Here is a 26,448-nt window from a genome sequence, read left to right on the forward strand (position 1 = left end):
CACAATGGATATGAGGTTATAATGCCCACCATCAATGTGCCATGTACCACATTAGCGGGGTAAAAAAAAAAAAAAAAACCGCAATGTGGTCATGCCACATCAGCAGTTGGCATTATGTCTTCTACCCACTGTAGACAGGAAATCAGTTCTATTAAGATTGAAGGTACTGTCCAAAAGTAGGCTAATTGATCCTGCAACTAATCGGCGCTCCAAGGATCCTTCAGGAGATGAGATGAGCGAGCAGATTCAGTCGAAGCTCTCTAGTTTTCTACAGGAAAGATTTGTTATCCAGATTAACAAGACATTAGTTTGTTTTCAGAAGAAAAACATATGCCTAACTACTAATTTTTCCCCAGAATTGTATGATATCACAATGTGATAAATATAAAAAAACACACGTTAAAAACCCTAAAGGAGTATTTTACAGAAAATCCCACTGCCATAGGAAAAAGAACAATTCCCATTCACAATTTCATATCCAGGAAGAAGTTCCAAGTCATAAACATAATAGCCATGAATGCTGGCAAAAGCAGCAACCAAGTTTATACCCATATTTATTTGAAGTCTGAATAATGTCTTAAAACCAACAATATCGACCAGTCAAGGGTCACTCTGTATCGCCCGGGAAAAAAAAAAAAAAAAAAAAAAAAAAAAAAAAAAAACACCCCTATACTGACTAATCCCTTAAAAGGACCTGTTAGGATTAGGAGATGATGACTTGATCTTTGCGAAATTAACCAAATCTTCAAAAGTGCATTGGATTTTCCTTGTTTGGTCGCGGTTGATGATTTGATTGAGGGATTCTGGGATTCCCTCGCTCCACTACTCAAGCAGAGGGACCGCTGCCATAACTATACTCTTGCTTGAAGAACTGTTGTCTTTGATTATAACTTGTAGGTGGAGGTGGATGGGTAGAAGGGGATGGAACATCCCAAGGAACCGGAGGGAATTGGTCGGCAGATTTGCTTGTAGAAGCAGATTCGTCATTCATAGTTTTTGGGGCAAATAATGATGCCATGGGATTTATGAAATCATTGATGGGAGAGGAAGATAGTGTTGGACTCACCTCGATTATAGTTATAGATCCAGATGTTTCCAAAGATCTTTCAGTCTCATAAACATCACCACTGAGAAAATGAACGGTTCCAGAGTTGGTGCCAGTTGGTTTCCTTGATGTAGGTGGAGGATGAACTCGGCTGATTGGTTTGAGTTCGCTCTTGATAACAACCGGCTGTGGTCCCTGTCCTTGTGGTGTATCCCTTGATGATCTGCAATTATGTCATTATTTCATACTTGGTGAATGCAATTTTGCAAGAGAAATGCCAAAAAGGTCGACGAAAATAAACATAAACATAAATCTGGTATATGTTCCTCAATGCCAACACAACTGAACTAGCACATAGAAATTCTTCGAAGTTGGGAAGGATAGTCCTCAAGCAATTTCTTCAAACCCCTAGATGTTCAAACAAGAAACAAAGGGAAAATTACAATATCACCCCCATGAGTAGCAAGCAAGCTTGTCCTCAACCTTTCACTATAGTTGAAAAATCAATGCCAACAACAGAAGCCATTTAAATCTCTTTGGATTGTCACACGAGATTTATGAAGCCAGGTTTTATTTCCCAACTTAAAACGGTGTCAAAAAATTCAATGGGATGCATGTTTCCGTCAAAGCCACGTGACAATTCAAGGAGATTTGAAAGATTTCAGTCACTGGGGAGTTATGGAGCAAAGCCATAAAGAATTATTGAGGAAAAAAGCTCCCTGCACAATGGGCCTGTGCAGGTAGCACAGCTGAATTTTGAATACCAAGTCAATTTTTTTAAAGGTTGGGGACCAACTTGCTACTCTTGACAATAGATTGGGGACTGGCATGTAATTTTCCCAAGCAACAAATATGTAGATAACTACTCCTCATATCCATATTTGCACTGTTTAACAATTCATTGCCCATCCTAGAACAGCTACATGCTCGCAGATCATGACACGAACAGAAGAATAAAATAACACATTTCATTAAATTTAAAATTACCTGTGTGCTAACTGAGCGAAATCATCTTTAGATTCATCATACTCATGATTCAAATTCATCAGAGGAATGACGGGGGTTTCTCTTGTTTCCACCAGTAGCATAGGTGTTCCCTTGGCAATATCATCATCCCAAATAAGAACTCGCTGCAAATTATCATTCAATGCTAATCCCTTGCATGGAAGATCGTCGTCTCTGCCAAAGAAAGTAGAAATTAGTGTCACATCTATTTAATTGCAAATAACTGATTAATAAAATTAGGTAACACTCTTACGCAGTATTGTTCACAAGAATCATGACGCGCTTTTGGTATGAACGGCATTGTTCAACCAGGTCAATGATTGTCTCGTCCTTCGCACCCTATGACAAAAGTCAATATATCAACAATGGACAAGTATGAATCCTCTACAGAGTGTAGCATTTTTCAAACGAGGCTACTTGTTTAATATATTATAATCACAATGAAGGTTCAATGATTTAACTGAATATACAAGAGGTCTGTCAATTACTTCAGGACAAAATCATATGTGTAGAAGTCACAGTATTTCTTTCACATCAACTTGAATTTTAGAATAGCTTTAAGAACAAAACGCTCATATTACAACTAGAAATTGCAAAATTATGAATCCTTGAATAGCTTTAAGAGAAGATCACAGTCCATGAGTCCAAAAACAACTTCAAGACACTTCGACTCAAAGATTAAAGCCCTGATTCACTAAGACATTATTTATTTCTTATTCAAACATTTCTAACTGAGATGTTCCCGTCTGACCTTAGACACCACCCCCTAATAATTTATTCCATAAAAGAGTACTTAAAGTGATGTTTCCACTCACAAAAAGCAACAAAGTCAGCAAATTTCTGCAATATAGCAGAATGTGCTTGTATGATTTTACATGATTTATGTCTGTATAAATTCTATGCACTGAATTTTGTCTGAGAACTCCAATTCTACATTACTTTTAGCACGAGAATTTCATAGAACCATGATGCAAAATTAAGGAAATGAATTAAACAATACAACTCTGAGTTATACCAGAGAATTCATGCTCAACTATTATAAAATAGTTAGAGATTTTCACATTAATTACAATGATCTTCTTCTCCCTCACACTGGAAAGAAATGATATGTTTGCAACGACAATAACAGTAAAGATTCGAATCTTACTTAAATTCATATTGTGAGCCAGATGAGAAGTACTGAGCACAAGAAACTATTAGTGAAAATCCAATAAAAGAGTGAATGATTTTGCACCCTGAATCAGAGGAAAAAATCTTATAGGATTATATTTAAGGCAAACGAAACAGGCACAGATGAATCTTCCGAAGAAATGAATTTCAGACAAACTGTATAAGTGAATGATATAAAAAAAAGTTTAAGATGAAAAATTCATGTGAACATAGGAAATGCTTAACTCATTCAATAAAAAGTTTAAGATGAAAAATTCATGTGAACATAGGAAATGCTTAACTCATTCAATATCTTAAAAGTGTAGGGTTTTCTGACGGCTTAATTACTAAAGATTAACTACCAGAGAAATAAGTCATGTAAAAAAAGGCACAAAATAAAAATAACAGTATAGATGGTGTGATCAGGAAAATGAAAATTATATGCCATAACGAGATGTGGCATTGACTGATTAATACTAAAACATAGAGGACGATGATATTCTGAAAGAGGCATATGCCAGTTTGAAGAAAACTGAATACACTGTTCCCTAAAAATTTTCAACACATGCTCCAAATGGTTTGCCCTAGTTATCTAGAGCATGTTTGGCTGAGCCTAAAGAAGCAAAAGTCCTTCAAAGATACTTCAATTAACATTTTTTGCCAAACATGTGCCAAAAAGAAAAGGGACAAATAACTTTTAGTTTATAAACTTACTTCCCAGAAAAGCAAGTTTACTTTCTTTTAGACTTAGCAAAATATGCTCTTAATCAGACGAGATACTTGACTCTGGCAGTGGGATGATTGGAGTGAAAAGCTTTATTGAGATTAAACATATAGACAACTGTACTAATAAAACATTTCTCTAAATATATGACAAGAGCATCATGAGCAAATTAGTGCAACTCACAAGTCCATAAAGTATGATATACCTAAGTCCAGAAGGATCAGACTGAAGAGAGGCCTGAACGGCAGCCTCCTCATACGCAGCAGCAGGGTGAACTACAGGGTGTGTTTCCGGTGGAGTGAACAAAGGTACACTATTTTCCACTTGAGGGGGGAATTCTACATCAGCAGCCTGTCGATTCTCGAATATAAATGACTTGTGAGTTGATGAAAATCCAAACAAGAGTAATTAACCATTTCTTCCTCCCCAATCTTTACACCAACCCCACCCAGTATCAAGTGAAATTTCAATCCATACTCAGGAAGAAAAAGAAACACAGTAGATATTATTTTTACATTATAATTGTACTAGAAGTACATGTTTGGTAAATAGTATCGAGTAGAACTTGACATTACAAAAAACAAGATTTTAGATTCTTTTTCATCCTCATTACCATTCAGTAACAAACAAGCAGAAATAAAGAGATAACGGTCACCTTCAGTTCACTGTAGGCAGCATGGTGACTGTCGAAGACTTAGGTTGTTGTGGTCCAAAAAAATATAAATTCATTGATTTAAATGACCTGTTAGAAAGTTAGGAAGTTTCCATTTTTATGCTTTTTTAAATCCCTGATTTGTAGCTCGGTTATTATTCATTGACCAATTTAGGCTATAACTATTTGTATCGATTATTATTTTCATAAGAGTATAAGAATATTTTCCTCTCCAGAAGCCTACAATAACAGGGAAACCTTCCCCTGGGTCCTTCTAAAGCTTCTTGCGAGGTATCCATCATTACTAAAATTTTCTCCCTCACATTTAAATCAGACTGCAGAAATCGATAATAAGCAAGATGCGAAAGATGCATTAGGATCCCAATAAAGAAAAAGATTGATATATTGTAGCTAAAAGTGCTGCACAACCTTCTTCTTTACAACTTTCTCTATGTCATGTAAAATGTCCAGCTCCACAATTTGCTGAAATACATTCTGCCCACAATTTTTGCTAAGAGTCTCCAAAACCTGAATCATATATTAAAAAATAATCAGTTTTATCAGGCTACACTACATATAATCGTCTTAAATAAATGCAATGACGTACCTACATATAAATTCTAAACTAGAGTGAGTAAAGAAAATTTATGTATTTTCTGTCTTACAAGTGGCAAATGTGCAAAGGGCTATATCGTTTTCCTTCTAGGAAATTAAATATGTTAATTCATCAAAAGAAAAAGATATAAACACACAATAAGGCACTGTGTCTGAAAAAGGGACAGCATGGATGATCTCACAGGTGCAATGAAAGTGATGCATCTTAAAAATATTGAAATATTACTTTAGGAGAAATATATAGGCCAAGATATGTAGCAGTACAAGCTTCAACAACTAGCGGCTTGTTGGGCCAGTATTGACAGGACAACCATACAAGAAGTACTGCATCAGTTCAGGCCCAAAAACATAAGTAACCTAAATTTGACTTCTCCAAGACAATCGCCACGAGAATGTGTCACCATATAAATTAATTAATTGGATAGCTTAGTTAACTCATGGAGGATGAAAGAACATATATATTATCTATAGGCATGGTTGAAGAACGATTATAATGAGAAGTTTTGACCACATCTCTATAAAAGCTCATACATGACTATACTTCCTCAAGTCCACACAATGAAACTAGAAATTTCTAGCAGCTAACTTCCCAATAAATGTGATACACAGAAATTGATGTTATAGTGTTCATGAGGTTATGAGAAGTTTAACATGTCTGGTAAAGGATAAAATGAGCATATTTAAGAAAGAAAGTAATAAATAAATATGAAAAGTACTTACAAATAATGCAAGAAGCTGTATTTTAGGGTTTTTATTCCCCAGTCGTTTCTTAAGTATCTTCAGTGCATCCTTCACTTGCCTGCAACTTCAATTCAAATCGTGAAGTTATGTTCAAAGAAACCCTCAAGCATCCACATAATGAAAGCACTAACACAATAAAGCGCTACTGACATGTAATAGAGAAAGATTCAGGGGTTTAAGAAGAAAATAAATACGAAAATATAAACCATAGCACAAGGATAGAGTGATGGCTGAAGAATGCACCATTTAGAACAACCAAGCATTAAGATAGGAACTCAAAGAGTCTACAAGCTACATGGTAAACCGCTAAATCTTAAGATAAATATAGCAGTTCTGCATATTTTCGGCGTTCTTTATGTTCAGGATTTGTCATTTCATTTCTTCTAGGTGCACATACACATTTAAAAACTCCTATATAACTTTTAACATAACACGTTTCATTGGTCTAGTATAGACTCTATCAAATGTGTAATTCTATATGTACAAACCGAGTATAATTCCCATGTGAGGTAGCATTAAATGATAAGGTTAATTAAGTGGATCACGTTAGTTGAGGATGATGGAAATTAAACGATTGATGAACAGGTAATCAATTGAAAAGATGGGTGAGCAATGGGCTATGTTTTATTGTTCGGTGAGCAAGTAGTAATATGAAGTAAAGTTTGACGAGCATTCATTAAATTTACTCGTCATATCCACACATTTAATTGATCTTATCATTTTAACCCACATTCCTTGCCATATCAGATGTGGATGATCCCCAATTTGTACATATAGTATTATTCATTTCATATTAGAGTGTCCAAGGGGCCTAATTTTAGTATCATGTCACATCTTTGTTTGCCATGAATAAGCAATTTTTGTTTTTCGAGCTCACCCTAAAAAAACTTATATAAATCGAAAACAGAGCTTCAATGTCAAGGACAAATATTCCTAAGAAGATGAGCTAAACTAATAACGCATAATTAAGCACAATTCCAACAATTATGTACATGATTATCATCAAAAATAAAATAAAATAAAACATATACTTCTTCGCAATGCTATGATCGGGGTGAAGATGGTTCAAATTGATATATGTAACTTCATAAGACCAAAGAAGGAAAAAAAAATGGCATGTTCACATCCAAGTCTTGCCAAATATCCCACTCATTTAAGCCTACAGCACGATATACCTAGTGGAAAAACAGAAACGAATTTTTTTATTTTTTATTTTTTATTATTTTTTTATTTTTTAGATAAGCCTAAAATGTACCATGCCTCTTCCCCCACACACCCCACCATCTCCACTTACAAGTGCAAACTGCCAATTTAATGTAAACCCTTAATTAAATTTGCATCTGACTCAAATTTGGTTTCCTTTCAGTAATATAGTCACTAACTTTACATTTCAGTTAGATTTTTCTTGATTCGGTCACTAAGAACCTCAAATGAGAATATATAATCAGACCATTCTAAATTATCATTAAAAAATCCGCGTTATTGCTATGGGATAATCACTGGTAAAACGCCAACTCTACCCCAAAAAAAAAAAATAATAAATAAATAAATAAATAATAATAATAATAATAATAATAATAATAATAATAATAATAAAAAATAAAATAAAATAAAATTTAGAGGAGGGCAATATACATGCTCACCTACAATATTGAAATTAGAATCAGAAAAATTTTGAAAAATGGGAATTAATGAAAACTTCATGGAAAGATGATTTTTTTGTGACCTTCAACCTCATAAAAGATACTTATCTCTTACGTGGAAAGGTTCATGAGAAAAATTGAATTCCTTCAAAACTAGATCCATAAAAAGTAAATATCTATCTCGTCTTGGTTAAAAATAACTTGAAAAAATTAGTTTACACTTAGAAAAGTACAAGAAACAATACCGAGGATCCACATTTATTGAGTCACAAAGCTCTACGTTTACTGCGCACTCTGGACCAATCAGCATGTTGCTTGTCGCCCTCTCAGCAACAGCTGCGGCATTAGTTATATCTGTCTATTTTCTACAACAACTGCTTTAACTTCCTGAGATAGAAACAAACTTGGAATGTCAAATCATGAAATCATTTAAATAAGATGCATACCAACAAAATACAGACTACCGATATGTCATGAACACAATTTAAACCCCATAAAGCATGTGTGCCTAAGTTTAAATAAGTTATTTTTAGGTGAATGTAGTCTTCAAACATGTTCGCATAATGATNNNNAAGTAAAAGGGTTAATTTTTTATTTTATTTTATTTTTTGAAAAGTATCTAACTAATTTCAAAATATGTAAACTACTTATTACCAACATTGGCCAACAAAAGAATTGAATATTTTAAAACTTATTTATTTACTTATACATAAGCTTTTTAAGCTTAGCCGCCCGTGCTATCCAGTGAAGAAGATAGATAATTTATATATTCATTTCCTCTCACTACTCCTCCTTATTATGAAATTTTCTCTTTACATGTACAAGAAATATATGAATAAAATCACTTGCATACAAAATAAATCAACAAAATGCAGAAGTTTACACTCACAGAATTCAAATAATAAAAGAAAACCCAAGAAACCTGAAAGTACGATACAGAAAGTAACCAGAATCATAATCGAAATTGATATAATGTATTCAAGAGTCATTAAATGTGTATAATGAAATGCAAGAAAAAACCTACTAAGAGCATTATTGGTAATAATTAGTGGATAGGAAACCTCTATATAATAACCAAGATTTTAACTCTTTTTTTTCTTAAATACTGTCCACTGGTATTCAGTCATGCCTTATTAGTACCGGAGAAGTCAACAGATATATCATCACAAAAGAAATATTTTAACTAACACAACTCCAATACCATTTTCTCTTTGCAATCAAACAAAACTCACTTACAATTCATAATCTAAAATATATAAAATGGATTAAAATTTCAATAAAGAAGACTAACCAAAAAGTCTAATTCAAGAATGCAAAGCAACACCCAAGAATCAGTGGACCCCCATAGTCCATAACCAGCCACCATGTCACAATTGAAAGAAAACCAGCCAATAAAATGTTAAAGATCATGTCTTTTCAAGAGACTTAGATAACCCAGGTTAGATATAGGTCTGAAGATCAAGAATTATGGGAATCAATTCAAGAAAAATAAGATTCCAAATAAGAAAAGTTAGAATCTTTCAAGACTACCAGGAGACAAGAACCAAAATAGAGAGAATTGAAAAAAATGAAAATAAAAAAGACACGGAGTTAGGGAGAGGTAGAGGTGATTTTTGGTGTGGAGAATAAAGAGATTGTGTTACGTTTTTTCTGGGTGTTTTGATGTGTGCGATGAGGCAGGGTGGAGAGCGTCCATGTACAAAATAATAATTTCGGGTCAAGAGTGAAACTTGAGTGGAGAAGAGTCAAATGACGCACATCAGCCGTAGAATAGTAGAGTTTTGCCCCCTGCCTGCGAGGGTGGGCGTGCGTCCCCCGCAAATTCCAAGCCTATGTGGTCCGGGATGAGAGGCATTAGGCTGAGGAGTATTATTTAACCCATGTGTTGGTTAAAAGTTAAGCCTCCGTCTAAAAATCAATTATTTTTATAAATTTTGATAAAAATTTGTAAAATGTTTTGTTAAAAAATTTATGACATATTGTGTGTCTGATAAAATTTGTGAAATAAGTTCTAGAAAATTTGAATTAAACAAGAGCTAAATTTTTATTAAAATGTGATAAAATTTGATTAAATATGTTATTAAAAAGTGGAAAAAGTTGTGAATTTCTTGAAATTTTTTATTAAAAAATAAATTTAATTGAAAAATATATTTTTGAAAAATTGTATCAAACGAGGACTTCGTATAATTGAAGTAAAATAAGGTTTATTTTTGAATAATCTGCGATTGCCCTCCTTGATCGCTGGGATTGAATATTATGTTCGAATTAACTGTTTAAAAGTTTTAATCTAATCCCAAACTTTAAATTTCCTTCAGTTTTCGTTTGTTTCTTCCAACTCCATCCAATTGCTCTTAGTTCTACCTAACAAATAAAATTAACATCTAATTAAGTCATAAGTCATCAAAATTAATTACAATTAACCATATTTTACTGTCCAAATAAGTGTATTCTATAGAAAATACACTTATCTAGGATTGATAGCAAAATGATCTCCAACCTATGCTTTTTGGCACTAACCTCCTCAAGGTTTCATTTTAGTTGCAACTTTGTCCCGAATCTTCCTAAATACATCACATTACTTCAAAAGATTGTAGGGTCCTCCATTTTCTTTCAATATACCCAAAAAAAAAAAAATAATAATAATGATCATAATAATAATAATGAAAAAAAGAACACCTTTTTTACATCAAAGGAAGTTCGCCGTTTCTCTACACACATACATATATATATATATATATATAGAAAGGGTTTGCTTTTGTCAAAAAAATTCCCACCATATATATATATTAAAAAAATTAGTAATAATCATAAAAATAATAACGAAAAAAAGAACACCTTTTTTACATCAAAAGAAGTTCGCCGTTTCTCTACACACACATATATATATATATAGAAAGGGTTTGCTTTTGTCAAAAAAATTCCCACATGACCAAAAATAAAAAATAAATAAATAAATAAGAAGTTACTTTTTTTTTTCTTTTTCTCTCTTTTTTTTTTTTCCTTTTTTTTTTGTGGTTAGAGTGTACTTTAGAGCCATGTGTATAGAAAGATTGACAAATTAATAAAAACAATGAAAAAACCAGCATACAAGGCCAGGACCTGTAGGACTTCTGTGAGCAATTTCCCTGTACAAGGGGAATTTGACTTTCTGCCATTTTGCTTGCAGTTCAAATTTTTTTGCTTTCTTAAAAAAGACAAATTGAGAGAAATATATTTGCAATCAATAATTGCTATACATGGCAATAATTCACAGTCCTGCCCTCCCTCTTGATCTCAAAATCTTATTGACCCCTAAATAAGGGTTGTGTTATCCTATTTGTAGATGACGCCCTCAATGGTTCTTGAAGAACATGTCTCTACCCATTGGAAAATAGATAAAAAGGAGTTCAATATCTTCATTGGGATTACGGCGAAAGTTGGTTAATCGTGGGTACAACCAAGTCTATATGGATTGCCGCTCCCGGAGCATAGCCTAGTGATGTAAAAAATAGGAGTGGGGTTATCTCACGCCTTGCTGGCAGTCGCAGTGTGGAAGTTCGATTCCTGAGATATGGAATTGGACTTCTTATAGGTGCAATGTACAGGCAACTCTTGTTCCCTGGCCTGTTGGGGCACATCCCGCGATTTACCTCCCTCACAAAGCTCTAGAAACGGGGTGGTAAGAGCTCTCAAAATTGGGGTTCAACCTTTAAATCTATATGGATTGCCACATATGTGGACATTAGTTTTGATCACGAACGCATGAACGAAGTAGTTTAACTATAGTTAAATTGGAGTCAAATGACTTGATTGGTGCCAACTAAGTTTAATGACCTCTTTGAAGTTATGGAGAAAGTTTGGTGACCATGGTACGATTACCCATATTTTTTATGTATCCCTCTAATGATTAGTAGAAAAATAAGTATAACAAATATTTAATGCATTAATATTGTTAGCTGAAGTTAATATACAAGAAACGCGACCTATGTGACAATTTCGTTAACAACGTTTGTTGACTTACTGATATTATTTTTATCAATGAAATGACTAACGGTGAAAGTTTAGTAAAATTTTTATGACCCGATTAATCAAGGATGACAAAAATTTCCTGCTTCGTCTAGTAACTAGGGCGGGTCGATGAACATAGTCCTTGACTCGAACCCACCTTGACTATTATTTTTTATTTTGTTCTATTTTAGTTTAAGTTTATAATTTAAAGCCTATTCAAAAATTAAATAAAGAAGAATCAGACGAAACTAGCCGATTTGTGTTCAATTCGATTATATAACAAAAAAATTTGATAGTTTTTTTACCAGCACTAGAGATAGTAAATATAAGTAAAGAAATATTCTTCCCTCATAAAAGAATATTCATAAAGAGTTGAAGAACTCAAAAATCAATAAATTAAAAAGAAAAAAAAAATTTGTTGTCTAATCGATAATGTTTCACGTGAAACTGAACCCAATTTTCTATATTCCATTTACAAACAGCTTAACATTTATTTCATAAGGGCTAAGTTGAACCATAATTCTTTAAAAATTATTGGGAGTCTCCATGATTTCTTTCCTTTGAATTAAATTCAATTAAGCAGAAGACAAAATTCAATTAATTTATTTGTAACAAATAAATTAGTTTAGTCGAATCAAAGTAAACAAGAATGGAATTTACTTCAAGAGAGTGGAAAAGGAAGAAATATTCACTTAAATGCAAAACTGGGAAAATCAAAACTTGCATTATAACAATAAATAAAAGTGAATTAAACATTAATGAATATTTTGTTCAATGATAAGTGGAAAGGAACTATATGCATGGAAAATAATTGCTCGATAGTTTGAAATTTAATTTGATTATTTGCTAATCACATATATAACAATTGATAAAATACATTAAAACATTTGTGTAACGATGAACCTTTCAATAAGCCAGGGTAGAAGAAATGAAGCTTTAATGTAGTCCTTTCTAATCATACAAATCACAAATAGTCAATTAAATAGGGTCAACATTATAAGGTATGTTTCATTTTTGATGAGGAAAACTAATACCTTTAAATGAATTTTGAATTCAAGACGACGTTAAAATGATTGATATAGCTAAATGTGCAAAGATAAGAGAGGACTCAATAATGTTATGATTCTTTATGCAAAACCAATCCGTCCTAGATTTGCCCCTTGCATTGTATGGAGATGTCAATCTTTACGATCATATCCTTTAGATTTAACAGGAAGAGTACTCGAATAATGGAGTAAGTTCTTAGTAGGTTTTCACCCCATAAGGGCAAAAGTATTGAAATGGCAGTCGACGAAATTGAGCATCTGGAGATGTTTACTGAAAGGCCAGTGGAGATGACAAACTTATAAAAAGGATGCCGATAAACTTGTTGAAACTTGTTGAGCTAAGAAGGGAAAACCTCTAAAGAGTAACAAAATACTATGTTATCGACCACAATCGGAAACTACCAAAACAAAAACTCCAAACGACAATTACGTAAAACATTGCATCAATTCGCCGTTTGGAATACCACATCTTCAACTCATAATATTGAAGTCACAACTCTGCAATCTATCATCACAACCATCCGAAACTATCACGAAGAAATTCGATAAATAATGATTTAAAAGTTACACAAGGATATCAAAAGGTTATGCTCATTATGTTCCTTGGACCGGCAACCTAACCATTAATTGTGTAAGACACCAATTATTGGTTGTTTTGTGAAACAATTCCTATAAATGGTTAATGATTTCTTAATGGGAACCATGTCAGGATAGCTGCTAAAACTATGAAGTTGTTAATTGCACACTTACATTCGTACAGCAGGACTCCAATTGTTCATGAAAACATCAACACATTAACATACTAATACATTCTTATTGCAATGTAAAGTTGAGTTATCTTTCCTTGCAGGATCATGTATACTTCTAATCAGATATGAAAATGCACATGTTCAAATATTTGACGAAACTAATATTTGAATATGAAGATGCACATGTTTAGATATTTAACACTAACATGTACGCGAAATGACACGCTCAAGAAAACACCAAGGCCAACAAAAGGAAAATGGAAATTAACAAAAGAGAACAATTAAGGAGAAAATATACAACTCCTTGTATCAGCTCTCGAAAGTACTACTAGTGAACTCAAGCTATCTGTGAATGCTCTGTCTCACTTAATTGATCACAAATAAGGCTTCAATGACCCATTTATGCTTCCAACTCATTTGAATGAATGTTGGAGTCATTTCCAATGGTTATTGGCTAAGATTCACATTCTAGCATTCTCTACAACATTTTTACATTCGAACAGTAAAATCTTCTAGATACACACCATTAATGAACACAAGCCTCTCTCTTTAATCTTAATTGTCCTAGAATGATCCACCAAGCCCTTCTTAGGAACTTTTTAGAACATGATATTCTTACACCACTCGATATCATTCTATAGAGTTATTCTAAAAATGTTCCATAGAATGCTTTAGACTTGGATATCTCCATAGAGTTCCACGTTGCTCTAGAGCCCTACACCAATCTCTGTACATTTTTATCAAATGGACAACATCTGACCTATCGCAAAACCTGAGCATCTAGCTTTTTGTGCGCCATAGCACTACAGACACATCTTTTGACCATTGCCTTTGCAACGTACCATCTAGCTTTTGGCCCCAGTTATCACGTCGCCTGGCCTACTGACACTCGCCTCGCGGCACTCAACAGTGTGCCCATCTCCATACACTTCACACTTTGGCATGGGAGCATAAACCTCATTGACCACTTTCTCACTGCTTTCTTTAGTGGTATCTGGTCAGTTGGCCATTTCGAGTAATTAATGCCAGAATTAGAGATGCTTTGTATAACTTTGTATAATAGTTGTAATTGGTAGAAAATTGCTCAGTTTCCATTCATGTACAGTGATAGCTAACATTCAGCCATGTAATTTGCCTTATTATTCCTATATATATACAAAGGAACCCTCACAATGAGGATTATCGAGTCAAAGGATAAATTGAATACCTTGACATGGTATCAGAGCCATAATTCTGAATTTCTTCGTGGTTTCTCGTGCGATAGAGTCGGTCTTCGGTGGTGTCGGAATTTTCCGACTGCGATAGAGTCGGTCTTCGGTGGTGTCGGAATTTTTCGACCTCTTGGCTGCTGTCGGCGTCTTCTGTGGTGATTGGCAATGCCTTCTTTGGGTTTTGTCAAGACTGTCCATTTGGGTCTTACGTGGTGTCCGATTTTTTGGACTTCTTTGGTGCTGTCGACGTCTCCTGTGGTGGCTGAGACTGGTGCGGTGAGCGTGGAGGCCGAGACTGGTGCGGTGAGCGTGATTAGAGGTTTGATATTAACCTCTGTGTGTTGGACTAATTAATCCATTGTTTAATTGGGGTGTTAAAGTTTACTTGGGCAATTAATCCATTGTTTAATTGGGGTGTTAAAGTTTACTTGGGCTCGGTTTATCCATTGTTTAGTTGGGGTCTTAAAGTTTACTTGAGCTCGGTTTATATTGGGCTTTCTGCTGGACTTTGGTTTTGCTGAATTTATATTGGGTCCTTTTTTTTTTCTAACTACGTACATCATATCAACCAACATGTCTGAAACTTTCGGTGTGCGATTCACGGGTAAAAATTATTCTACATGGGAATTTCAATTTCGATTATTCGTTATGGGAAAAGAATTATGGGGTCATATTGATGGAAGTGACCCAGCTCTTACTGAGAATATTCAATTGGGCTATTGGAAAGTGAAAGATGCTAGGGTTATGACATGGATTTTAGGATCTGTTGATCCTATGATTGTACTAAATCTAAGACCTCATAAAACTGCTAAAGAGATTAAAAAAGGTCTACAATCAAGACAATACAGCTAGACGATTTCAATTGGAGTATGAAATTGCAAATTACACTCAGGCCAATCTCAACATCCAGGATTACTTCTCTGGGTTTCAAAGGTTATGGGGTGAATTTGCTGATATATCTATGCTAAAGTACCAATTGAATCTCTTGCTGCCGTTCAAACTGTACACGAGCAAAGCAAGCGAGACCAGCTTCTAATGAAGTTACGTCCAGAAAATGAGGCAATTCGCTCAAATCTAATGAATCGTGATCCGTCCCCTTCTTTGGATGTTTGTTTTGGGGAGTTACTTCGTGAAGAGCAGCGTCTTACAACACAGGCCACTATTCAACATCAACATATGACCTCAGATGTTGTCGCTTATGTAGCTCATGGCAAAAACAAATGGAGAGACATGAGAAAGATTCAATGCTTCAATTGCAAAGACTATGGGCATATTGCTACTCATTGTACCAAAAAGTACTGCAATTATTGCAAGAAGTCGGGACACATTATCAAAGACTGTCCTACTCGACCTCAAAATCATCAGGCTAATGCATATCAGGCTATTACCAGGCCATCGACTTCTGAGACATCATCTACTGCTGCCCAATCTGCTCTTACTCCTGAAATGGTGCAACAAATGATTGCGTCAACTTTTGCTGCCTTGGGATTTCAAGGTAAACATAATACTTCATCTCAATCTTGGCTAGTTGATTCCGGTGCCTCAAATCATATAACCAGTTCCTCTGATGGTCTTTATGATATTCGCCCATATCAAGGCTCATCTCATATTCAAACAGCTAATGGGAGTCATTTAGCTATTAATGCTGTTGGTAACATTAATTCTGCTTTTCGAGAAATTTTTATATCTCCTGGTTTATCTACAAATCTGATTTCAGTTGGTCAATTAGTTGATAACAATTATGATGTCCATTTTTCTCGTGATGGTGTTCTTGTGCAGGATCAAGTGTCGGGGAAGATACTAGCGAAGGGGCCTAAAATTGGACGATTGTTTCCATTACATTTTTCTATTCCTAGTTGCTTATCTTTGGCTTGTATAACTGTTAACAATAAAAGTGAAGTTTGGCACAAACGTTTGGGACATCCAAACTTCACTATCCTGTCTCATTTGTTAAACTCTGGTTTGTTGGGTAATAAAAATAATTCTTCTCATAATTTGTGCATTGATTGTTCTACATGCAAATTGGGAAAGAGTAAGACTCTTCCTTTTCCTTCTCACAGTAGTCGTGCCAAAAAGAGCTTTGATGTGCATAGTGATGTTTGGGGCGTTTCACCTATCACCTCTCATGCCCAGTATAAATATTTCATGACTTTTATTGATGATTATAGCTGATACACATGGATCTATTTTCTCCGTTTTAAATCTGAAGTACTTTCAATTTTTCAAACCTTTGTGACATATGTTGAGACCCAATTCTCCGCCAGTATTAAAATTTTACGATCTGATTCAAGTGAAGAATATATGTACCATGAGTTTCATGATTTCTTAAAACAAAAAGGGATTTTGTCTCAACGATCATGCCCTTATACCCCTCAACAAAATGGGGTGGCAGAACGAAAAAATCGTCATGTACTGGATGTTGTTCGTACATTATTACTTGATTCCCATGTTCCTTCAAAATTCTGGGTTGAAGTAGTGTCCACTGCAGTTTATTTAATCAATAGATTGCCTTTCCAAACTTTACGCTTTGACTCTCCATATTATCACCTTCATAATCAACATCCTACCTATCATGACCTGCATACTTTTGGGTGCATTTGCTTTGTTCATTTACCTTCTCATGAACGACACAAGCTTTCTGCACAATCTGTTAAGTGTGCTTTTATGGGTTACAGTGTTTCGCACAAAGGTTATGTTTGCTATGATCCATGTTCTAACAGATTTCGCATTTCTCGTAATGTTGTTTTCTTTGAGCAACAATCTTTCTTTCATACTCATGCTCAACATTTACCTGAAATTAGTATTCTCCCATGCTTTGGTGATTTGACTTCTCATCCTAAAAGATTCAAGCCCGGACTCGTGTATGAGAGACGTCGACCAAATAGGCCTCTTCCTGAAGTTGACCTCACATCTGATCTTGTCCACCCCCACTCTTCTAAGCCTGAGTTGGCATGAGATACTGATGTACCTCCTGATCCGGGTCCTCGACGATCTACCCATATTTCTCGCCCGCCTGATAGATATGGTTCTTTTCATTCATTTGCTACTACACTGACATTTATACCTCCTAGTTATTCAGAAGCAGCTAAACATGAATGGTGGCGGAAGGCTATGGATGAAGAACTTCAAGCACTTCAGGATAATTATACTTGGGATGTTGTTCCTTATCCACCCAATATCAAGCTATTGGTTGTAAGTGGGTATATTCTATTAAGCTTCGTTCTGATGGAACTCTGGATCATTAAAAAGCTCGCCTAGTTGCTCTCGAAAATAAATAGGAATATGGGGTAGATTATGATGAGACATTCGCTCCAGTGGCAAAGATGACTACAGTGCACACTGTTCTTTCTATTGCAGCCTCTCAGGGGTGGCCTCTTCACCAAATGGATGTCAAAAATATTTTTCTTCATGGTGATCTCAAGGAAGATATTTACATGACACCTCCTCCGGGCCTTTTTTCCTTTTCTTCACAAGTATGTAAGCTGAAGAAGTCTCTTTATGGGCTGAAACAGGCTCCTCGAGCATGGTTTGAGAAGTTTCGATCTACTTTGTTACAACTTTCTTTTATCCAGAGTCAGTATGACTCCTCCCTATATCTTTGTAAGACATCTACAGATATTGTTCTTTTACTTGTGTATGTGGATGATATTGTTATCACTGGCACAGATTCTGATTTGATAACTCAACTCCAGCAGCACCTACAGGCTTCCTTTCACATGAAGGATCTTGGTCCTCTAACATATTTTTTGGGCTTGGAAGTACACACTGATTCCACAGGTATATAGAACCAACACAAATATATTCAAGACTTGATCACTTTGGCTGGTCTTCAAGATTCTTCTTCTGTCGATACTCCTCTGGAAGTCAATGTTAAATATCGTCGTGAAGAGGGTGAGCTCCTTCCTGATCCGACTATCTTTCGTCAATTAGTTGGGAGCCTCAACTACTTGACCATTGCTAGGCCTGACATATCATTCGCAGTCCAGCAAGTCAGTCAGTTTATGCAAACTCCACGACATCTTCATCTTGTGACAGTTCGTCGCATCATTCGGTATCTCCAAGCTCTTCATGGATTGTTTCTCCCTTCTAGGTCTCCTATTCGTCTTGTTGCATTTAGTGATGCAGATTGGGCCGGCTGCCCTGATATTCGTCGTTCTGTTACGGGTTGGTGTATGTTTCTTGGTAATTCTTTGATATCCTGGAAGAGTAAAAAGCAGGCACGTGTGTCTAAATCTTCAACTGAATCCGAATACCGTGCCATGTCCGCTGCCTGTTCTGAGATTATGTGGCTCCGTGGACTTTTAGCTGAACTTGGCTTTCCTCGGTCTGATCCTACACCCCTTCATGCGGACAACACGAGTGCTATTCAGATTGCTGCAAATCCAATATATCATGAGCGTACAAAGCATATCGAAACAGATTGTTACTCAATTCGAGAGGCTTTTGACGCAAATATTATTTCTCTTCCGCAAATCTCTACTGATCTACAAATTGCCGACATATTCACCAAAGCCATGACACGACAACGTCATCTCTTTCTTGTGGGCAAATTGATGCTTCTTGATCACCCAACGTCAATTTGAGGGGGGATGTCGATTAGATAAAAAGAGTAATTAACACCAGAATTAGAGATGCTTTGTATAACTTTGTATAATAGTTGTAATTGGTAGAAAATTGTTCAGTTTCCATTCATGTACAGTGATAGCTAACATTCAGCCATGTAATTTGCCTTATTATTCCTATATATACAAAGGAAGCCTCACAATGAGGATTATCGGGTCAAAGGATAAATTGAATACCTTGACACTTTGAAGCACAAAATGTACAAGTATATTTTCCTATTATCTAGGGATGAAAAGGGAAGTAAAAATACCTTCATAACTTGTTAAACCAAACTAAAAATGTGACTATTACAATGTTGAGTCATATCTAATTCTACATACCATTTTAATCTTTTCAGTTCTAAGTATAGCCACAAAAACAAATTACAATACCATTGAAATTGGATAAAATGTCCTAATTAATGTAAACATTGCGGTGTATAATAAAAGAAATGGAGAAAACAAACAATATGCCACGATTAAGGCCATTACATAAAGATCAATTACACAAGCTTCTTTGATCAAACACGAAACAATATACTAGAAATTTCATTGACAGGTAAAGAGAGCAAAGGAAAGAAAATTTAGCAACAACTGCTGGTGGATGCATCAGATTCCAGAGGTTTCTGTTTGAAGATGTTCTTCTTGACGCCGCTGGAGCCTTCAGCCAAGAGACTCGGTGATTCCAAAATCTGATTAACAGAGTTAATATTGAAACAAGAGAAACAGAGAACTGCTAAAATAACTAGAACATGGTTTGACTAAGCTTAAAAGAATGTAAAGTGGTTTTTTAAGTAACTTTTTTTCTCCTAAACATCTTTGAATAACTTACTTTCTTTAATTACTTTTAAAGTTAAAAAGTTACTTTTTTTAAAGTAACTCTGACCGACAAATTAAATAACTTATTTCTGACTTTCATCAATAAATACTTATTTCAAAATAAAAATAGTATTTTTTGGAAAATATGTGGTTAAAGTAAAGGATGTCAAAGAGCAGCTTATATACTTATCAGTAAATTCAATTAATTTTGGTACTTAGCCAAATATCCTCCTCTTCATCAGTGGTGCAGTTCTGATGTCAACATTATTCTTTGAAGCAGGTAACACAAGCACAACAGAACTCGATTCGAAAAGTCTTATTCAAGATTTTAACTTAGGCAACATCTGCCAAATAACAAAGTGAACGTAGAAAAATCTAACATTAAATCATGACGCAGATCAAAATTTACATATAAGACTTGCATTTTATCCGTTGCAGAATCGCTTTGTTAGTAATATTTCAGTAAAAGAGTCATCAAAATAAGGTTCGACTCTAAAATTTTTAATCAAAATTTACAAGAAAATAGACTACAAAAAGCTCTTCGTCTTGGTAAATTGTTGCCATCGTATTTCTAAATAATTATTTGAGAAAATAACCTGTCTATGTTCCTACTTAGCAAGTCCTGAACCTAGAAAAAGGAGAAATGTTGCACCAAGTTGACTACTAGTGTAACATTTTCTCACATCTATGATTTTATTTGTTTTAAACATTTTGTTGATGTGTCTTTTCAGAATGGAAAACTATAGAGTGCCCCCAGACCAGAGAAGATTGGAAACAAGTTAGCTAAGGCCTATCCTACAAGTGATGTGGCACTTTGGTATAATATCAGAAATTAGAGCAAAAAATTGGATATAGGAACATTTAGATTTATGCTTAGAGAAGATGGGGTGACAATCCCTAGCTAAGGTAATACGCGCTCGTTTGGCTCCCATTAAAGTAAAAAAAAAATTTCCCCTCTTGTTTTCAACCATAGAATCTTTCATAATATAGTATTACACGTAAATCGAAAACTTTTCTCTCTTTCAACCATTCATTCTCCAAAAAAATATTATTCCACTCATTAAAATTTGAAATATTAGGGTCCAAATGGGGGCTAAATTTATTCATGGGTATTTGAATGGTCATATGGGGAAAGCTAACTCAACTGTGAAAAAAAAAAAAAAAAAAATTGGCTTCAAGATGGTTTATGATTTAAAGTTAATAAGCGCGTGCTTCAAAAACAAAGACCATTTTGTAACATCTCTTAAAAATGGAGAAAAGTTTAGCCAATCTTTTACCCTTGGTTTATCTTTTACTTGAAAAGCAAAGAATAATTAGGTGTGATATCTTAACTACACAGTGATAAGAGTATTTTATACACTTATTATGGCTTCTAAGCTTGATTATTTACTGCCAATTCATCGGATATCCAGGTTGAAATATGTTAATTGTAGGCAAAACACTGACTTGGATGCATTTGGATGCAATTAGCGTGGAAAAGGTGTTTTAGAGCTTAATTGAAGTCAATTCGGAGCAATTAAATATCAACCGAGTTGCATATGATCAATATGAAGAATTAAGAGAGACATAAGAAGAAATTCACAAGTTTCGAGAGCTAAATCATCATTGGGAAAGTTTGGGGACTTAATTGCAAAGTTTTGGAACTTGCATCTGATATATTACAGATAATTGTGGAGATTGAGGATTAAATTGTGATTATTTAAAGATGAAGGACGAAACGTGCAAAAAGGAAAGGCCTCGAGATGAACGAGGGCAAAAATCTAGGGACCAACTTGAAGTTGGCCAAAATTGTGAGGCTTACAATTGCAATCCTTGAGCGATGTGATCTAATGCCCTTTGAAACAATTCTAGAGAGCAAAATAGCTTGCCCATGCAATCTCAATGGGTAAAGCCATGTGATTGCATGGTGTAATTTCATCATGGAAATTTTGTATCCTTATTCATTTCAATCTCTTCTTGGAAGGCAATTAAGGCATGAATTCTAACCTAATTCTTGGTCTACAAATTCAAACCTTCTTCTAAAATTCAAAGGGAGGGAAGCTTAGGAATCTTGTACATATAACTCTTATTAAAGAGAAGATTAAGGGCTCTTGTATATAAAATAATAATAATAATAATAAATAAATACATATTCCATAGATTCAAATAGAGCCATTGTTAAAAATTGATATATTATCTGCAAAGCTTTTGTTATTCAAAACATCTACCCTATATAAATCCATACATCCTCGCTTGGAGTAGAAGAAGAAAAAGATTTTAAAGAAATAATTCAAGAACCATTGAAGGAATTCAAAATTCAAGAGTGTTTCCTACACATAAATACCGAGTGATGTTGTATCTATTTAAATCATGTTTTTGCATTAATATGATGCTCGGCTAATCACATATATGTTGTGATCACATTGAACCCTATGTTATGAAGTTTTGAAATTAAATTCTATAGTTTGACATGTAAGCCCTTGTTTGGCCACCATTATAATGAGAATTAGGGAAAAATATATTTTGAAATAGTAATTTTTTGAAGAATGTGGTTAAAAAGAAAAAGAAAAAGAAAAAATTTTGGAGTTACGTATATTATTATTTTATTAGAGAATATGTGGTTGACAAGAAGAGAAAAAATGAACTATAATTTTAATGGGGGACCAAACAGGGGCTAAAATATTGGTTTGGTGTTGAATGATTATTAGTTCAATGTTTTTCAATTAATTGGTCACTAATTGAATTCATGCATGATTTTATTGACATTCGGGAGAAGGAATAGAAATTTAGCACAAGTAACAATTATTGTAAAGTTCTACAGAAATTAGAGATAATTTTCTGTACTTGCATGATCCAATTGAACGTTCTTGTGATTTAATGCATTTTTATATGCCGCAATCAGGATAGGGATATTACAGGGTCATATGCAAGGATAAATTTGATTCTATTCGAAAGAAATCATTAAACAAGATGGGAACATTGATCTTCAATTCCAATTAAATGTTGTCAAATTGTGGAATTGATATTAAGATGAAGAATGTAGGGGGATTCGGAGTACTAGTGTTCTGCTGTTAATCGAGTATTCATGAACGCTTCCTACCACTTAATTAATTGGATAAGTTACGTATCACTAGAAAAAAATCTCTCTCTCTCTCTTTTTTTCTTTTTTGGTCCAATTAGATTCGCTACTTTTTGAGCTGTTAATACAAATTATCCATCTTATCATATTAATTGTGTTCATAGATTAGAGTTGGGATAATTAGAAATTAGATTAGATACTTAGTCCTCCTCAGTCAATATTTGGACTTAATCCACTTTATTACTTGTTCATGTTACAGTCCACTTGCTAGATAACAAAATCAACAACAAATAGCATAGGATACTGGTGATTACTGCCTAGTTATCAAACTCTTCTGGATGTTGACCTGACCAAGACACGTATTTCTTTTTTCAACTAGGGGGTCACTCATTAAACCCCATTTCTAAATAAATTTTTTTTACAAAACATGATTTACATATAAAGTTGATTTCATGATCAAACACATTGCATTTACTATATAGTATTGATTTATGCAGAGCTCATTAAAGGTTATTACTAAGAATGCTTGCTGGCATCTTCTAAACGGTATTCATGTAGATATCATTAAAGATTATTACTTGGAATACTCGTCCATCAGCAATCACAGGTCGAGAACCCAAAATCAAAGATAAATACTCCAAATATAGACAAGTTGGATTTGGCTGGGCCAGCTCCCAAAGGCCAAATAAATCCCTTTGTGCTAGATGCAGAATGGTGCAAGAAACCCAAATTAATAAAAGCACAGACCACCTAAAGCATCCATGTAGTTAGACTCATAAAAAAGCATAGACAAAAGGTCAATGAGGATGGAAGAAAAATCATACGTAAAGGTACTGTTACCATACTCACCTTCAAAACGAGTTCCTCGAAACATTGCTCCACATTGTCCCGAGTTTTGGCACTGCATTCAATGAAGAGGCACCCATACTCCCTTGCAAAGTTCATTCCCTCTTTTTTGCTAACAGTTCGTTCACTATCCTGCAAAAGTATTCTAGATGTGATGGTAATTTGGGACATTTGATTCACAACTGTAATGTGTAATACAAACAAAGAAGAAAGCACCTAGCTATAAGGGCAAAAAGAGGAATCATAACATGGGATCATATTATCTTGCCGGATTATGAACATCTAGATAATGCCACTAAAAGATACCTTATCAACTTTATTGCCTACAAGCATCTTGATACAATCTTGATTTGTTGAGTAGAGATCAATTTCTTTAGCCCATATATCAGAAAGATTGGTGAATGTTTCTCGCCGTGTCACATCATAAACTGTTTCATAATAAATGGTTATGTATGCAAACGTACAAAGGTTTTTGACAAATCTGAAAAGAGAACAAAATGGGAAGAGAATCAAACTAAATTACTTGAAAACAGAAATCAGGTAAAATAGATTACCTGATATCTTGTAAATGTGTATGACATAGTATAATGTGAAATTAAAGTTCCACAATGCAACATGGATAAAATTGCAACAAGCAACAGATAGGCATACAACAGGATATGCAGGCTGAAAAAATATAAGACTTATCTGAGACAACAAAATTGCAAATAAGTGATTCTAGAGGAACCAGCTAAAATTGAATATTGGGTTGAATAGATTTGCTATGATGTTGCAGAGTTGTCTGTGTCATTATTGTCCTAAAATAAAAGATTACACCATGCAACTGACATATACTACTAGACGTCTATCTATCTAAATAACATAAGTCGGAAGCTTAGTTTGAGGGAAGAGGGACAGTGGGGGTGCGGCGGGCGGGAGTGAGGGGTGGGGGCGGGAACCCAAAGAGAAAATGAACTTCTATTTATACATTATTGCAAAAGACTACAAACTCGTGGTGATTATGGATGAACAAAAACAATATAATAATCTCTGCCGCATCAATTAAATCAGCCATTTCATGTTCTTAACCAAATTTCCTGATATTTACACTACATCCCTACCTTCATGATGCACTCTCAGGCATTACCGACTGAGTAGAGCCAATATATTCCTTTAGCCAAAATTACTTTATTTAACTTGGATTTTCCAATTGTAATATCATAAGAGATGCTTTTTCATTCAGCAAACTGGAGTGGATGACTCTACCTGCTATTATACATGATATATCTTTCGAAAGAAAATTCTATTGGAAGTGCTTTAGGTCACAGACAGGAAAAAACATTGGAGAGAAGGAAATAGCAAATGGAAAGAACTTACCCAATATGATTCCTTGAGCTCCTCTGTAGTAAGAACTGGTCAAAGTCCTGAATCTTTCCTGTCCAGCTGCAAGATGAGAAATTAAATTGAGCAAACCATCTAAGTTATGAGCCCATCAAGCAAACTTCTAGGTTTCTAGTATACATCATTCATATGAAACTGAGAAGACATGGTGAAAGGGAAATTTTCTACAGGAGCATTGGTGATATGAACAGCAGTAAGCCCTTGTTGAATTAGAAAGCAATACAAGGTAACAGATTCTAATAAAGTCAAATTCAGAGAAAAAGAAACTAGAAGGGACAGAGAAAGCAAAGCAAAAGCGGCTCCTTCTTCAATAATTGTACACACTATCATCTTTGCGTCAATGTGCAAAAAAGATAGCAGACTGTTCTAGAAGAAGAAATTTGCAGGGACAAAAAAATCTAGGAAGATAAAAAAATATATACACAACATATCCTAGTAAGATACACAGTTTAAGATTCATATTTTTTTTTTCGCATACATCATGCCATAAAATTATATTTACCTGTATCCCAAATTGCGAGTTTCAATTTTTTCCCTCCAACAGCAACATGCTTTACTTTAAAATCTACTCCTATTGACAGCAGGCAGAAAATTATGAGGACATACAAAAGACATGTTTGAGACTAATTGACTTGCAAGAAAATAAAATTTCATACTGAGCTCCAAATATACGCTATTGAGATAGGATGGCTCCTACTAGCTCTCCAACACATTACAACAATAATCAGTGAGATAATATGATCCCATGTTCTGTTTCCTCTTTTTGCCCTTACAGCAAGGTGCTTTCTTTTGTGTTTGTATTATACATTACAGTCGTGAATCAAATGTCCCAAATTATTATCACATCTAGAATACTTTGGGAACATAATGAACAAACTGTGAGCACAATATACGCCTTCACGATTATATGCCTACTTCAAAATGAAGTATGGAAATATGCATAACTTAAAAGAATTTGTGTAAGAAGATTCGATGAAGTTTTATGTTGGTTATCAACTTACACGACCCTCCTTTAACTACTTTTGAGGATTCGTCCAACTCACGTAGAGATATAACTACAAGAAGAATTTCGCATAAAATCTATCTTCCCTACCTCCGTAATACCAGAGGAAGGCTGGCCTATCCCCTTCAGCCCTCCTTATTGTATTTGATTTTATATTGATTAACAAGGTGTGTG

General features: G+C 34.5%; 1 protein-coding gene and 1 pseudogene across 4 annotated transcripts in view; both read right to left on the reverse strand.

Annotated features, from left to right (window-relative positions):
• Nucleotides 1–379: 379 nt before the first annotated feature.
• On the reverse strand, nt 380–14,182 carry LOC111394133 (annotated as a pseudogene).
• A 5,249-nt stretch (nt 14,183–19,431) lies between these two features.
• The window catches only part of LOC111394418 (ras-related protein RABC1-like), an 8,284-nt gene continuing 1,267 nt past the window's right edge, over nt 19,432–26,448 (reverse strand). For 2 of the 4 annotated variants that reach the window (XM_023020233.1, XM_023020232.1), the window contains 6 exons: nt 25,774–25,842; nt 25,248–25,313; nt 24,198–24,319; nt 23,895–24,023; nt 23,624–23,795; nt 19,769–19,860 (listed from right to left, as the gene is read on the reverse strand). In XM_023020233.1, coding sequence (XP_022876001.1) covers nt 23,640–23,795; nt 23,895–24,023; nt 24,198–24,319; nt 25,248–25,313; nt 25,774–25,842 — 542 coding nt within the window. In that variant the 3' untranslated portion in view covers nt 19,769–19,860; nt 23,624–23,639. Of the gene's footprint in view, nt 19,861–23,623; nt 23,796–23,894; nt 24,024–24,197; nt 24,320–25,247; nt 25,314–25,773; nt 25,843–26,448 lie in introns of all 4 variants that reach the window. The other 2 variants (XM_023020236.1, XM_023020234.1) reach the window with 1 other exon arrangement.

The sequence above is a fragment of the Olea europaea genome, chromosome 5 (assembly GCF_002742605.1).
Source record: "Olea europaea var. sylvestris chromosome 5, O_europaea_v1, whole genome shotgun sequence".
NCBI lineage: Eukaryota > Viridiplantae > Streptophyta > Magnoliopsida > Lamiales > Oleaceae > Olea > Olea europaea.